At 47.8% G+C, this 15654-nt stretch overlaps 1 protein-coding gene across 2 annotated transcripts in view; it reads right to left on the bottom strand.

The window, feature by feature from the left end:
- Nucleotides 1–12640, bottom strand: part of PRKAG2 (protein kinase AMP-activated non-catalytic subunit gamma 2) — a 177204-nt gene extending 164564 nt beyond the window's left edge. Inside the window, exon 1 of one of the 2 annotated variants that reach the window (XR_004427668.1) lies at nucleotides 12025–12640. Coding sequence is in view for 1 of the 2 variants with exons in the window: in XM_033165488.1 (XP_033021379.1) it covers nucleotides 12025–12123 (99 nt within the window). In the remaining variant the exon portion in view is untranslated. The remainder of the gene's footprint in view (nucleotides 1–12024) is intronic. The other variant, XM_033165488.1, reaches the window with a different exon arrangement.
- Between the last annotated feature and the right edge of the window lie 3014 nt (nucleotides 12641–15654).

The raw sequence follows: 15654 nt of genomic DNA, 5'->3' as shown, positions 1-15654 counted from the left end.
TTGAGGCTCCAGTACTTTGGCCACCTCATGAGAAGAGAAGACTCCCTAGAAAAGACCCTGATGTTGGGAAAGATGGAGGGCACAAGGAGAAGGGGACGTCAGAGGATGAGATGGTCGGATAGTGTTCTCGAAGCTACTAACATGAGTTTGGCCAAACTGCAAGAGGCAGTGAAGGATAGACGTGCCTGGCGTGCTCTGGTCCATGGGGTCACGAAGAGTCGGACACGACTGAACGACTGAACAACAACAACAACAACGTGGTGTATATGCAGCCTTCCATGAGCTTATATCCCGGTTGCAGGCTCTACCATTAGGCAAAACAAGGTGCCCAACTCATGCAGCAGATGCTTGGAGACAGGGGGTCCCGGCTGTTCCTTGTAAGCCCCCTTGGCCATTCCCCTCTGTTGGTGGACAACTGTGTATGCCGAATCACATGCTCTCTCCCCACCCCTTGTGGCAGGTGAGGGGGCAACAGGCTGCAACCTCAGGGAGGGCACCATCCCATCACCATCACTGAAGGTGCAAAACTCAGCCGTTAAAGCCCTTGCTTTGTATGAAAATAACCCCAGGTTCAATCCCCGCCATCTCCACTTGAAACAATCTCAAAGAACAGAGGTGAGGAGGAACTCTACTCCTCCCCTACTCAGAGTAGACAATATGAGGCTAGACATACTAAGGTTTTTTGATCCAAAACCAAAGATGCAAGAAGCAGATGTCCGGACAAGCCCTTACATGCTATAGTTATGGCTGTGTTGTTGATTTTGAAGGCTGGTGCTAAATTGGCATGGCAAATGCAGGTTTGATATTTATCATTCTGAAGTAGGGCCAGCCCAAGACATTTTGGCACCTGAGGCTAACCACAAAACGGCACCCTCCATCCCTGCCAAGGAAGAAGAGGTGAGTGAAAATCTATATCAGGAATTGGGGGGGGGGGGAGGGGAATAAAGCTGTACATCGGAATCTGCTGCTGCTGTGGTTCATGCCGCCCAAGGCAGTCACCTCACCTTGCCACATGGGTGGGCTGGCCCTGTCCTGAAGTCCGCCAATCCATCATTATAAACTAGTATTCAACTGGATAATTATACAAGCAGTATTTCACAGGAGTAGCAGCACCATTAAACAACTGAACTGACTTCTAGCTCTGACAGGAGAATCTAGATGCCTCCGGCTGAATTTGGGCTTCAGCACATTACAATTGGCAGGAATACACACATAATGAGCAATGTAGAATGATTCAGCGGCCTCTCTTTGGGGATTACATAGCAGAGGTTGGGGGGGGGGGGAGAGAGAGAGAGAGACAGAGACAGAGAGATGGAAAGATGTAACTGGCCCTAAATCAGATCCAAGTTTCTTGTGGGTCACCTTCATAAGTCCTTCAACACCAGCACCATCCAAATCCTTAATAAAGGCATAATTCAGAAAATCGTGTTTTCTTTTGACAACCTTTTGCAAGCTGCTTTCAGACAGCCTCTTGGGGCTACAAGGCAGAATATAAATAGTCCAAATAAATGTAGTGGAATAAAGGAGAAGCGAGTTCATTGTACACCTCTTGGACATGAATTGAACCCCATTCTTACAAGTTAATTGGAGGATTTCTCAGGCAGGGGTTTATTGCATGCCTCTCTTTTCTTTCCTTTTCTTTTTGCACCATCCACATAATGTTGTTGGCATCAAAGTGCCAGTCCCAATTCCCCCAATTTAAACCAAATTTACTCTATCCAGGATAAATCTAGTGAGAGAGAGAGAGAGAGAGATTTAAAAAACCCTTTGCCAACAACCCATTTGCATTATTAAGTCCCTGTCCAAAAGCACCCACAAATTGCAAAACCCCTCTTAAGGGGAATTAGAGTAGTATAATAGCAAAAACATAAACTAGGCATGATAGTCGAAGATGCAGAACTTTGAATTTGAGAAGTCTGTCTTTCAAAAACAGGTCGATCCATAGATTCACAGACAAGACTCATCCAACTTCCAATTCCTTTATTTGTGAACTAAGGATTATAATGTTAAAAGGACATAACTGTGGGGACCAACCTTACTGTCCTATTGTCGGGGTGAATGAAGTGCTCTTGATCGCTCCATCTTGCACATCAAAAGTACTGAATAAATCATTAGGAACATTAATAGCTATGTATCTCTCCAGGGCACAAAATTTATAGCTGGCTCTGGAATGACTGGAATGCCTTCAAGCATCCAGGATTCACTCCAATGCAGGTGAGTCACTCACCTCCAGCCACGCTTAATCCACTTTCATGCCACACAGCATCCTCCTCACACAACACTGCAATGCAGCAAAGGTTCCCGTGGCTTCAACACAGCATCCAAGGCTGGCTTGCAACCCAGCAACAAAGCAACTGATTGTAATGCTATGTCCCATCCTAAACACTTCCTTAACTGGTGTTCCAGCTCACCAGAACACATTCCAAATGTCCAAGCACTACGGCAAATGTATAACCCTACAGCAGTGCCACTAAAGGCAAGGCACCCAAAAAACCCAACCTTCTTTTGAGACCAATAGCAATAGCTGGAAGAGAGAAGGTTTGCTAGATCCCAGTCTCGCCCTTCTAATGCTCTGTGCATATCTGTAGGGCATTTCACCTTAGGATGATCCCAGCTAGTACAGCCAGAAAACAGCAACCCAAACAGGACCAGTTTGGGAGGCCATAGTTCATTGTCAAAAGTTCGAATCCTGGCATCTCTAGGTAAAAGAATTTGGTAACAGAAGATGCAAAAGGCCTCTACCTGAGATCCTGGGAAACTATTGCCAGTCAAGAGAAGACAGTACTGGGCTAGATGGGGGGAAACACGCAAAATCAAAGCAGTAAATATATATATATATAAATTGTCCAACAGCACTTCGAAGTGTGCATGCACATGAAAGCTTATATGCCCAGAACAAACTTAGTTGGTCTCTAAGGTGCTACTGGACAATTTTCTTATTTTTTTATTTATTTCGACTGCGTCAGACCAACACAGCTACCTACCGGTACCTAAAAAATAAAGTAGTGTCTTATGTTCTAATGTGCCTCCGACTTCCTAGACTATGCACTTCAGCAATTGACAAATCGTCTGCACACATGCTGAGTTCCCTCCTCTTTACCTTTAAGAATCCACTGAATAATAAGTATGATCTCATAACGAAAAGGAAGGAGGGGGGAACTTTACTGGTGAAAAGCTCTCTTGACAAGTAATTCTGCGCTGACAGGAGCTGCTGAAATAACACAAATGATACTCTAAGGCAGCCCAAAAGGAAGAGAAGCAGCAGGAGAAAGAAAATAGCTGGAGTCTGCATGTCATGATGACTCAATACCCAACAAAGAGAGTGTGAAAAGAGTTCTCCTTACATACTTATAGTGCAACTGTCAGGCCTAATCAGAAGAGGCCTTCATGTTTGAAGTCCAAGCCTGTGCAGAATTGGTAATCTGAAGCTAACCTCCATCCCCCAAAAGAGGGTGATTCGGTTTGGGGCATATCACTGCAAATGTCGGGGTCTTAAGCATTTTCCAGGATGTTCCGAAAGCCAAAGCATGAACAAGGCACAGATGATCGTAGCTGATGTGCCTCAGGGCTAAAATCAACACGCTTGAGCTTTTCATTTTGGGCATCACCGACTTGAGAAGCGTGCGGTGGGGAGAGAATCAAACAGAAGTACATAGCCCTGAAAGTGGAAATGGACTCCACAGGCAAATCTGCAAAAAAAATATAGACAGTTTGTTGAATCCAAGCCCATTAAATGCTCATTTCATCCTCTGAGACAATGTGGTTTAAATGGATTCGCTAAACCATGCCATTGCAAATGACACTGCCAGAAAAGGGAGGCGGGGTGATAGACCAAGAGGGGTGGGAGAGTGTTGAAGCATGACCTGCATGTAGATCATCACAACTGATCGTTACCAACTTGGATGGTGGCAGGTACTGGAAAGCAGCAAATTGACAAAGCAAAGGATTCCTAAATGGTAAACAAAAATTCTCTATAAACATTAGAACAGCTTTTCAAAAGCATGCCCCCTTTCCACAGAAATCAGTCTTTGTTTTGAGTTCCTTCCTGACTTCACCACTCGCTGCTTTCTCTCCCAGTTCAGCATCAAGCACCCACAGCAACGATCAACGTGCAGAGATCTGAATGTCCCACAGCAGGGCGAAAAACTGCTTTTTCCTTGGAGGAAGTACAGTAGCTGCATTGGCAAACCTGTCACCTGGCAGAGATGCCCAAGTCATTTGCCTTAGTAAGGATCTTTTCTCAAGCTTGGAACTAAGTGCTCCTGTTCCAAGTCTCTCTCTCTCTCTCTCTCTCTCTCTCTCTCTCTCTCTCTCTCACACACACACACACACACACACACACACACACAAATATAGGGTCTCTACTCCACAGTACAGGTAACCTGGATTGCAAACTACAGAGTGGGGAAGCTTGCAACTCACTCCTAGCCAAGTCAAGCAGCACAAGTGCCTTCAGGAGAAAAGGTAAGTCCCCTTTCAAGAAGAAAAGGTGAAATGTTACAGCAAAAAGAGAACTAGCAGGGCAGAGAGAGACAACCACTTGGGTTCTTGGAGGGAGCCCTGACACTATTGAAGACTCTCTCTTTGGGCAACATGCAAAACAGCCCTGCTCTGCCCACAAGCTTCCACTTCCTCTAAAAATCATGTTACTGGAGGTATTCTGAAGAAAGAAGGGCAGGGCCCTCAGACCCAGAGTGCAACTGTTGGGATGGAGATCACGGCCACACAGAAAGGTTATTGACTTTCACCAGTTCCTACAGAAGCACTCTGCCGGCATCCAAGACCGTACAGGAGTCACTTTCGTGGGACTTGCCTTTTCCCACCTTGCAAACTTCCTACGGATAGCGTTGCTGGGTCAGGGCCCTGAGAAAGCCGCAGAAACATTACAAAGTGGACGGAAAGCAAAATTCCACTGGCTGCTATGGCTTCTCCCATCACTACAGCTCTGCGAAGGAGAGAGCCAAATTTGGTGATACCCTGAAGCAGGGGTCGCCAGGCCTGCGGGCAACACTTCCAAACCAGATGAACTGTTGTGGGCATCACAAACACAAAACAACAAGATTGGCGTTTGCATGGCAAATGAGGGATGCGGAGAAAGGAACAGGCTTTCTTTTGAAATACCTTGAGAAGTAAAACATGCTTTATGGGTAGTCTCTGAGAAAAAGTGTCATCATTATCGTTATCGATCGACGGAATTTGTTTCCTGCTCTCTCAATGCAGATCGGCATAAACGGTGGCCTGAAAGCGCCAGCTTCAAACTATAATTTCTACTTTACCAGCCAATAACAAAATGTGGCTTGTACATTTCAGATGCCATGCCAAACCAAGGTTAAATGTCCTTAACCATGGTTTGGTATGAATGGAGCAAAACCCTCTCTTTTCTTTCAATGGTCCAATTTCCACAGCCACTTTTGATAGGGTCAGTACAGGACACATCTGCCATAAAATGAGTTCTTTTGAAACTCTGCAAGCAGCAACTTTGCCTTATTTTGTTTTAGAGCCCGTGTTTGTGTCCTGTTTCTTCGCATGGCTTCGATTATTATTGTAAACGGCCCAGGGAGCACTGCAGTATACTGGTTAGGGTGGTTGGAGTAAGACCTGGGAAACCCGGGTTCAAATCTCCACTCAGCCATGAAGCTCACTGGGTGACCTTGCGCCTGTCTCTCTCACTAACCTAACCCACCTTTGCAGGGTTGGTTGCCGTGAGGATAAAATGGAGACGAGGAGAACCGCACATGCTACTTTAAACTCCTTGGTGGAAAGGTGGGGCATATAAATGTAAAATAAATTACTGGGAAATATACATAAATATTGCAAAAAATAAATAAAATCACCCATAGCATTCTGTTTTTCAACAGGATGTAGAAGCTGGCAATTTCAGCACAAGGAAGAAGCATAGCAAGAAAAGCCTCGCCAAGTTAAAAACACACACAAACCAGAGCCAAAATCACCTCAGTCAAAAGCGTTCTTGCATACGGGGCATTCCTGATTCTTGCTCAATCATGTTCCATGCTGGCCTCTCTCTCTATCACAACAAATGCTCTTGCTAAGTAAGGAGGGGGGCGGATTTTACCAATGACAAAAATAATACAGTCCGCATGCCAGAATGTCGCAACTTTATCCCAACCCAACAAGCCACACTAACCTGAGGGGGAAGGGGGGAGAAATCTGTTGCACGAGTTTCCAACGACTATTGACTGCACTTGTTATGCAATAAAGGCAGTGTCTAGAAATTGCTGAAGGAGTCCGTCTTTAAATTCTTCATCTCAGTTTACTGGTGCATTTCTTCGGATATTTACCTCAAGTGGGGCAAGGGTGAAGGAACCTTCCATTTTCAACCAAGACACTTCCTAGTTTATTTTTGTGTGCCTTGGTATAAAAAATAAATGAAGTTCTTACTTGAGACAGATTAGAAGAAATGCACCAATAAGCTATCTCAAGAAAAGCTTGGGGTGAGGGAAGAGGTGCTATGTACACTACTTTTGCTGCACACATGAAGAGCAAACAGGCACTTGTGCACACAATTCTCTGCCTGCCACCACAAATGTGAGGACAATTGGCAAACTTGGCTATCAGTCTACTCTTGGCAGGATGTCACCCTATTTAGCCTGAGCTTTGACCCTTGAGAGGTGTGTTTTCAGAGCCCACCCTACCTGTGACTGTAATATGTTCTGTTTTTAATTCTGAATATTATATTGCTGTAAAGGTAGAAGGTAAAAGGTAAAGGACTTCTGGACTGTTAAGTCCAGTCAAAGGCAACTACGGGGTGAAGCGCTCATCTCATCTGTTTGGGGAAGTTCTTAATGACTGATGTTTTAATGTATTTTTAATATTTTGTTGGAAGTCGCCCAGAGTGGCTGGGGAAACCTAGCCAGATGGGCGGGGTATTAATAATAATAATAATAATAATAATAATAATAATATCATCATCTCACTTCAAGCCGAGGGAGCCGGTGTTTGTCCACAGACAGCTTTCTGGGTAATGTGGCCAGCATGACTAAACCACTATTGGCGCACAGAGGACCGTGAAGAGTGCCAGAGTGCACGGAAATGCTGTTTACCTTCCCGTCGCAGCGGTACTTATTTATCTACTTGCACTGGTGTGCTTTCTAACTGCTAGGTTGAGTGAAGCTGGGACAGGGAGCTCACCCCGTCGTGCGGATTCGAACCGCCAACCTTCCAATCAGCAAGCTCAAGAGGCTCAGTGGTTCAGAGCACAGCGCCACCTGTAACCTATCCTGGCACCTGCTGGTAAAGGCCGGTAATGCAAATCATCAATAGTGGTAACACTTCTCTTTTTGCACATATGACTGGGTCCCTGCCCTTGAGGAAAAGGGGATATCTGACATTTGGGGAAAGTCCCCTGCCCACAGTCAACACAGAAGCAGCACAACATCCGTTTTGCTGTTGTTCCGTGACAGAAAGCAGGAAACTTTTCCAGTAGCTATTCATCCACTCCAACCCTAACGCACTCTCTGACTGCTCCGACCAGCCAGCAATCTGCCTTGCAGAGGCAGTCAATGCACATAGACCTCCACACACACACCTGGTTGCATGCCACATAATAGCTGTTATTCTCCCAACATGACCAAAGGTCAGTCCTAAACCCAGAAGCAAGTCCCGCTGAATTAAATGAGAGTTTGCGGCACAATCCCATATGTGTTTATTCGGGAACAAATCCCACTGTGTTCAAGAGGTGTAATTTCCAGGTGAGTGTGTGAGAGATTATACTATAATCTTTACACCCTCAGTTCCAAGAAAGTGTGGTTAGGACTAAGGTGAGGCTACTAAGAACTTGTCACTCACTAGGCTGGAGGTTCATAAAATAATTTAAGGCAAATTAAAATGGGGATGGGTAGAGAACATGCTATGCATGCAGAAGGTTTTGGATTCAATCCCTGGCATCTTTCGATGGTGACCAGGAAAGAACTGCCAATAGCAACCAGGGTAGGTTACAGGTGGCAAACCTGTGGCTCTCCAATTATCCCTAACCACTGGCCATGCTGGACAGAGGCAGAACCCAACAATATATGGAAGCCACTGGTCCCCCACCCTCTGATGTAGTGTTAGAAACTCAGATATATAAGCTAGGTGCCAAATAGCTCCTTAAACCAGGGTTACAGTCACCAAAACAGAATGCCTGGTGAATATCGAACACTGGATGTAGACAATACTTAGCTAGAAAAACCAATGGTCCGAAACTGAATAATGGGTGTCAACTTGATTAGGGGGGGCAGGTAAGCCCTGCCCCACATAATTAATCACATGACATGGCACACACACACCATTTGAATGGCAATGCCCATCAATTTGGGGGGGGGGGGCGGCGAAGGAATCTCAGCCCCTAGGAGTTGGCTCCTATAAACTGAATCACTGCAAGGCAGTTTTCTGTGCTTCTGACAACTTACTGAATGGCCAAATCACAGTGAGGGGGGTTCAAAAACAGTTAAACTTCCAACCTCCTCTGCCCTCGATGCATATGCACACAAACTAGGGATTCTCATCTGTGTTGATGACCGAGCATATAAATTCACAGGCCAACAATAAAGAACTGATACTGAGTCAGGCTGGGATCCTGTTCATGTGGCGACAGGGATGTGGGTTAAGGTGCTGCTCACTTCCGTGTGCAGAACCATTTTTCACTTCCCCGTGCTCACAAAGCAACTCACAGGAAGGGCATTATTACAAGCAAACCTGTTCCTCGCTATCAGATTGTGCTTAGTTTCTTCCAGTGCCCTTCTCACTACTGAGCGATGCTTCAATGTCTGAACGCCCGTGAGAGAGAATACCTGTCACGCCCGACGAAAAGTATGTGGAGATACAGAACATGCCCACAGGCATCAAGGAACGTCGCAGCAAGCGCTCGCAAACTTCTGCTTGCTCAAGAGTCCTGCTGAAGAAGTGCAGTTCCATTAGGTCGCCCCTCTTGTCACAGGAAATGGGAATTGTGATGCCCTGTGCTACAGTCAATAGAGTTTGCCCCTTGGGATTTATACTTCTACTTTCCCAGCTCTGATCTATACAAGTATTGTAATAAGTGAAAAAAGTGAAAAGGGTAGCATGGACACCACTTTCAACTGTCCGCAGGAAACTAACACACTAGGGAACATCAGAAGCTGCTATATACTGAGTCTAATTGGTCCATCTAGCTCAGTTTTGTTTCTACAGCATTGTCTTGCCACAGCGCTCCAGGGCTTCAGACAGGAAGACTCTTCCAACCCTGGCGGAAGATGCTGGGGATTGAACCTGGGACATTTTGTGTGCAAAGTTGATGTTCCACCACTAAACAACAGCCCTTCTTTGGGAAGAAAGGTTTGCTCTGTTGCACTAGCTTCTGCTTGCATGGGTGTTTGTTTTCTTTTGAGATGTGCGCCCTTTGCATGGGGGAGGAGAGCCATCCTAAATGCAAGCCCACCACCATCAATTTGAAGTGGTGGAGGCTATTTGGCCACCTTGAGATGCTACCATCTCATTCTGTTGCAGATCAGATCAGAAGATGAGGGTGGACATTTTCTACTCTTTCAATGCCTTCTTATGGGTTATCTAAGCCATTTTAGCTTATTGCAAACAGGGCATTAAGGGTAAATGGCCTTGTGATCCTATATATGGTGCACCATATCAATATCCTATATATGGTGCACAAGAAAACTTGGATATACTGTGTCCTGGAACTCAACATAGAAAGGAACATTTTGTGTTCTCATATGGCTTAGCAGTGAGGACCTTTCATCCTGGAACTTCTCACAAAGCAGTTATTACTATTAATTAAATTTGTATACCGCCCTGTCTAAAGCAGCATCTGCCAGCCAGGTGCCCTCCAAATGTTTCGGACGACAGCTCCCATCCAGTGGCGTCGCTAGCCTCTGCGCTGCTGGGGGCGGTGGCAGCGCAGAGGCACCCCCCTGGGGGAGGGGCACGACGCGTGCGTCGTGACGTCATCATGACGTCACGACGCACGTGTATGCAGAAAGGGGGGATTTCCCCCTTTCCGAGGCTTTTTTTCGGCAGGGGGTGGTGACCAGCGAGGAGGGGGTGACAAGCGCGCGCCCCCTCGCTGGTCGGCCCCCCCCCCGCCGAAAAAAGCGGGCGGAAAGCCTGCAAAAGAAGCAGAGCGGCGCTTAAACGCGCCTGCTCTGCTTCCTTTCCAGGCTTTCCCCGCCCCCCCCCCCCGCGGTTTTTTTTCGGCGGGGGGTGGTGACCAGCAAGGAGAGGGTGACAAGCGTGACCCCCCCTCGCTGGTCGGCCCCCCCCCGCCGAAAAAAAGCGGGCGGAAAGCCTGGAAAAGAAGCAGAGCGGCGCTTAAACGCGCCTGCTCTGCTTCCTTTCCAGGCTTTCCCCGCCCCCCCCCGCGGTTTTTTTTCGGCGGGGGGGTGACCAGCGAAGAGGGGGTGACAAGCGTGACACCCCCCCTCGCTGGTCGGGCCCCCCCCCCGCCGAAAAAAAGCAGCGGAAAGGGGAAAAGGAAGCAGAGCGGCGCTTAAACGCGCCTGCTCTGCTTCCTTTCCCGCCCCCCCCCGCGGTTTTTTTCGGCGGGGGGTGGTGACCAGCGATGAGGGGGTGACAAGCGTGACACCCCCCCCTCGCTGGTCGACCCCCCCCCGCCGAAAAAAAGCGGCAGCAGCACCCCATCCGTGTGCTGCTGCTCCCGGGGTGACGGAGGGCGCAGCGGCGCGTGGGAGTGGCGGGAGGGGTCGCCCCCACCCGCCGCTGCTCACCCTGTCACTGGGGGCGTACCGCCCCCACCGCCCCTCCCCAGCGACGCCCCTGCTCCCATCAGTCCCAGGTAGCCTTTTGGAGTCAAAGTCCAAAACATGTGAAGCTGCACACTGAGAAGAGCCCAACCTTCCAAGCAAAAGTTGCTAGATCCCAGGACAACTTCAAACCCGAAGAGCTGCTTTAAAGGTATTGTATGATGAAGGGCACCTTCACAGTACAACCCTATACGGGGAAGCAAGTGTAGGGTTGCAAACTAAGCCACCTCTTAAGTCTCCGTGCAGCAGTTTGCTTGAATGTGAGGTTGTTCTTAGTTGTGAACAGAAGGCAGGCAACCAATGCTTTATTTTTTAATTCACTTGTACGATCTGGCTAATGCAGGTTTTCCATTGGGGCTGGAATCTGGTTTAAGCAGATGCACGTGGGTGTCTGTGTAGCATCACAGTCCTCAAACTGGGCTTCACCTCTCCTAGCCTTGGGAAACCTTTGGAGCCCACGACCAGCTGGCAGAGAAACCAGACTGAGGCTGTAAAACCTGTGCACACTCATTGAGCATTAGACCCACTGAATGCCATGGGCCTTACTTTTGAGTAAGGAATGCCATGCCCAGAGAGAATCACCTGGTGCCTACACTTCTTCCTGCTCCCCCAGGCCTTTTAATTCCAATCCATAGGTGCTTCAGGTCTGTTATTGTTGCTTGCACCATGTTACCCCCCATGCTGTGTTTTAAACTTGCTTTAATGGGGTCTGGGTTTGCTGGGGTGGTTGCTTCTCTCTCCAAGGGCTTTTGTTTCATTTTGCACTGTAATACTTTTTTATCGTATTTTATTGCATAACCTTCCAGACAGCTTGGCTGGATGGGTGCCGTATAAAATGTAAACACGTTTTCTTAAAAGGGGTTGTATTGCACATAAATCCCTCCCTAGAAAAGGCTGCTGCCAAAGTGTCAGGGCACGGCTGCCCCATTGCTCTCACCCTTTTCCGCCCCACCAGTCACCCCACCCCGCAAAAAGAGCCGTTCCCCAATTGTGGCTTTTGAGTGACAGGCATGAGCACATTCCTTTCGTGCCCCACCCCCTCCCAACCTGTTGCTGCAAAAGAGAGAGCTCGCGCTGCAAAGGAGATAACATAATCCTTGGGGGGGGGGTGGGGGTAGAGGAGAGATGCATCAACTTCTCTATAGCTCTTAAATGGCCAGAGAAAAGAGAAGACAACAATAACTCGCTTTTCGGTCTTTACCAGTGCTAGGAATCGAGCAGGGGGAAAGGAGAGGGAAGAGAGAACGAGCTCTATCAGGCAGGCACAACTTACTGGGATGTGGACTCGCAGAAGACGCTTCTTCTGGCTGCTGCTCTTCTTGGCACTGGGCGCTGCATCTTTCTTCTTGGTGTCCATAGCGGTGCTTCCCATCTCTTCGATGTCCCTTCCGACGGGAAGGTCGGAGGAGAGGCCCACGGGAACCGGCCCGGCCAGGTCTCTCCTCCAGCCAGGCTCTTCGGCTGACCCTCTCCAAGTTCCTCCGCCAAGTGACGGGTCTTTTGAGCTCCTAGTTTTATATTGCCTTGTTTTTCCAGAGCCTTTAGCAGTAAAAGAGGGATGTCCCAAGCTGGTGGGGGGTGTTACGACCACAGCGGCTGCTCGGGGTCCTCAAGGGCACGGGATGGATCTGGGAAGGATAGGCGGAAGAAGGTGCCTCGCATCGTGCAGAAAAAAGCGCAATGGGGAACTCCTGGGCCGATTCAGAAGCAGCCCGCGCTTCTGGGCGGCTGCAAAAGTTTCCTTCCCCCCGCGCAGCAGGAGATGGGCATGTCCTCTGAGTCAGCGTGCCCGGAGGGCGAAAGCAAGGAGGTGCACCCAACACAATTTAGAGTAATCGTGCAGATTATCTGAATGCGGAGGCTGTTTTGCAGAAACGCAGCTCCCCCCCCCCACCCCTCTGCTCTATAGTGCCAAGTCTGGCTCCAGTGTCCAGGTCCGCCCCACCGCCAGCCACCACTACGGAGGAGGAGGAGGAAGAAGAGATGCAATTCGCGTTGAAGAGCTAGTTTCCTTTCGCGCTGCAAAACAAGACTCTCAGGCAGGCGGCTGCAGTTTGCAAACACAAGTGACTCGGGGAGGGAGGGAGGTGAACAGATCACCCAGCACTGCTTGCGGTTCTCCTTTCGCGCTTTGCAAGCGAAGACGCTTTCTGACAGCTGCTTGCACAAGATCCAAGGGAAAGGCGCGCGAGCGAGCAAGGAAACCCAGCCCGGGAAGGCTGTCGCCAAGCTCTGTGCGCGCGCGTGTATATATATATATTCCTCGCAATCGAGGAGGAGGACGCTGCTGCCGAACAGGAAGTGCAAAATCACGAAAGACAACTTTCTCTCCCCTAACGCAGAGCGCGCGCCCCGCCCCGCGGCCCACGCCCCTCCAGAACCAAGGTCGAGCCGAGGAAGGATCTCGGCGGGGATCCCGTCTTCAAGGACATTCCCGGGGCTGCCTCCTCCTCCTCCTCCTCTCTTGATCATCGCCTGGGCTGAGCAGATGGAGCCAATATTGGGGAGGAATCGGTTGATCTCGCTTTGAAATCGGGGCTTAGCTGCATAGCCATGCTATGTCACCCTCTCCAAAAAAAAAAATTAAATAGGGGAATGATATTCCGAAAAGGGCATCAATATTCTTCCCTACGAGGAGCAACCCCCCCCCCCTAAAAAAATGCCTGGGTGCTTGTAGTTTGAGTTTTTCCTGCAAACGTTGCTGATCTGGGTAAGGCGGCGGGAGAGCCGGGATTGTGCACAAACGCGCTTTCTGGGTTCGCAGAAGGCGGCTCCTTCCTTCCCCCGCCTCGGGCAACGCGCCGTTGCGAAAGGCTGCGTCTGTCGTGCCCAAGCTGCCTTCGCTGCCAGAGGTGCGGCCGGCAGGTGGCGCTAGTTGCTGCTGGCCGAGGGCGAAGCCGCAGCTGCAACCTAAAGGTTACACGGTTTGGACACGAAGCTGCTGGCGAACGCAAGCCTTTGAAGACCTTCCAGCTGTTTAAAACTACAACTCCCATCAGCCCCGGCCCGCTTGGGATGGGATTTGTAGTCCGAAAAACTATGGAACGGCTTCAGCTGGGCAAAGGCGGACGAAGGGGTACGCATGCTCTACTCTGCTTAAAAGTCTTATCATATTTTAAATAATATTTTGGTAAGCGCATACCAAAGGAATAAACAAGCTTTTTCGTTTTCAAATGATTTTTTTTTATTGGCCATGTTCAAATGTTGGGCGGGGTGGAGGTCAAAGTAATCCTTTGCTTTTAAAGGGGCCTTTTCACGTGTATGGCGTTACACTCTGCGTGCATGTGTGTGCTTCGTTGCTGTTGGAAGGCAGGATACAAAACGAGAGCCATTTTTTAAATGAAATATACCTTGCATGTGTTGAAAATACGGTAGATAGCAAAGCAAGGGATTGAAGGAGAGGCAAGGCAAACTAACACAAACTAGAAATGAAGAAGAGGCGTGATCTTCCACCCCGTAATTTTATTTGTATGCCACATTTCCACAGTTCAAACCATGCTCAAGGCGGCTTGCAACAGGAAAAGGACACATAACTGCAACATAGCGAAAGTAGTAACAAACAATAAATGAACATTTTAAAAAATACCCAACCAAACTGAACAATTTCCACATAATTCATAACAAGATCTAGATACAAAAAACCAACAGCAACAACTCCCCAACAAAATATGCACCTACAGTAATAAAGTGCAAGCAATAAAATATAACTTACGAACATTTACAGCAACAAAAATGTCAGCAACCTATCCTTTTTTTATTAAAAACTAATACACTTCAACAGATTCACTCTTCCTGCTGTCCAAAGGCAAAGGCTAATCCACTCCCCATCCAAACAAAAAACGTCTGAGAGAGGAGTAAACTCTTCCTAATTCTGTAATCTCAGCATGTCTTAAACAGGCCAGATAACAGCTTTCAACCACCTCTTCCTAGATTGCAATGTACACTGTTTTGCACTAAACTGGACTACTGGAGCAGCCCTGAGCTTTCACAAACCCTGTGCATCTATTGTAACCTACCATGATCTTAAGGTCGAAAGAGTGCTCCAGTATATCTACTAAAGCATGAATTCTTTGAACAAAGCTGCTATGCCTCACTGATCTGGAATATTGCCCGCTGACTGCTTGTCCTTTAGCACAAAGATCTAGTTATGGCTTTACATGTGCTATAAACAATTTTGCAGCATGATTGCTCTGCTGTTCCACTAAATATATTTATATGAAGGGCCCTTGGAAACCAGTTAGCAATTATATGCATGCAATTATTGGATATATTCCCAATTCCAAAAATTACTGTAGCAGCAAGCAGTTGCTGAAGTAGGAGCATTGACCATTGTCCTAGTGTGGGATCATAAACGTTGGTGTTCCCATGCCTTTGCTGCAGTGCTTGCCCAGGCCGGCTCTGGTGTGATGCAGGATACAGCAACCTGCTTCAAGTGGCCCTTTGAAGGGAAGGACAGTTCCATAGTTTCACTATGCGCTGCATAAAGAATTACTTTCTGCCCTGAATCTTCCAACATTCAGCTTCAATGGGTGCCCACAAATTCTAGTATTATGACAGAGGGAGAAAAAATTTCTATTCCCTTTCCATGCATAATTTTACAAACTTCTGTCATGTCACTCGCCTTCTCCCTAAACTAAAAAGTGCCAAATGATGCAAGGCAGGCAATTCCTGATTTATTTCTACATATTAGGAAACCACTGCTGAGTGGTTTGTTTATTTCATTTATTTCATAAATTTATACAACATAAATTTTCAACATAAATTGTAAACAACACAAAGTGTTTTACAAATAGCAGTGGCAACGTGCATCTAACCCACCAGGAGGTGTTTAATTCTGAGGCCCATTCTAACAGCTCAAAACCCAGGACTTCATGTGCAGATGAAAGAAAGAGGGAGAAATAAC

This window comes from Lacerta agilis, chromosome 12 (genome assembly GCF_009819535.1).
Source record: "Lacerta agilis isolate rLacAgi1 chromosome 12, rLacAgi1.pri, whole genome shotgun sequence".
Classification (NCBI taxonomy): domain Eukaryota; kingdom Metazoa; phylum Chordata; class Lepidosauria; order Squamata; family Lacertidae; genus Lacerta; species Lacerta agilis.
The sequence above is the reverse complement of the archived record's forward strand: the minus strand, read 5'-3'. Positions and strand labels throughout refer to the sequence as shown.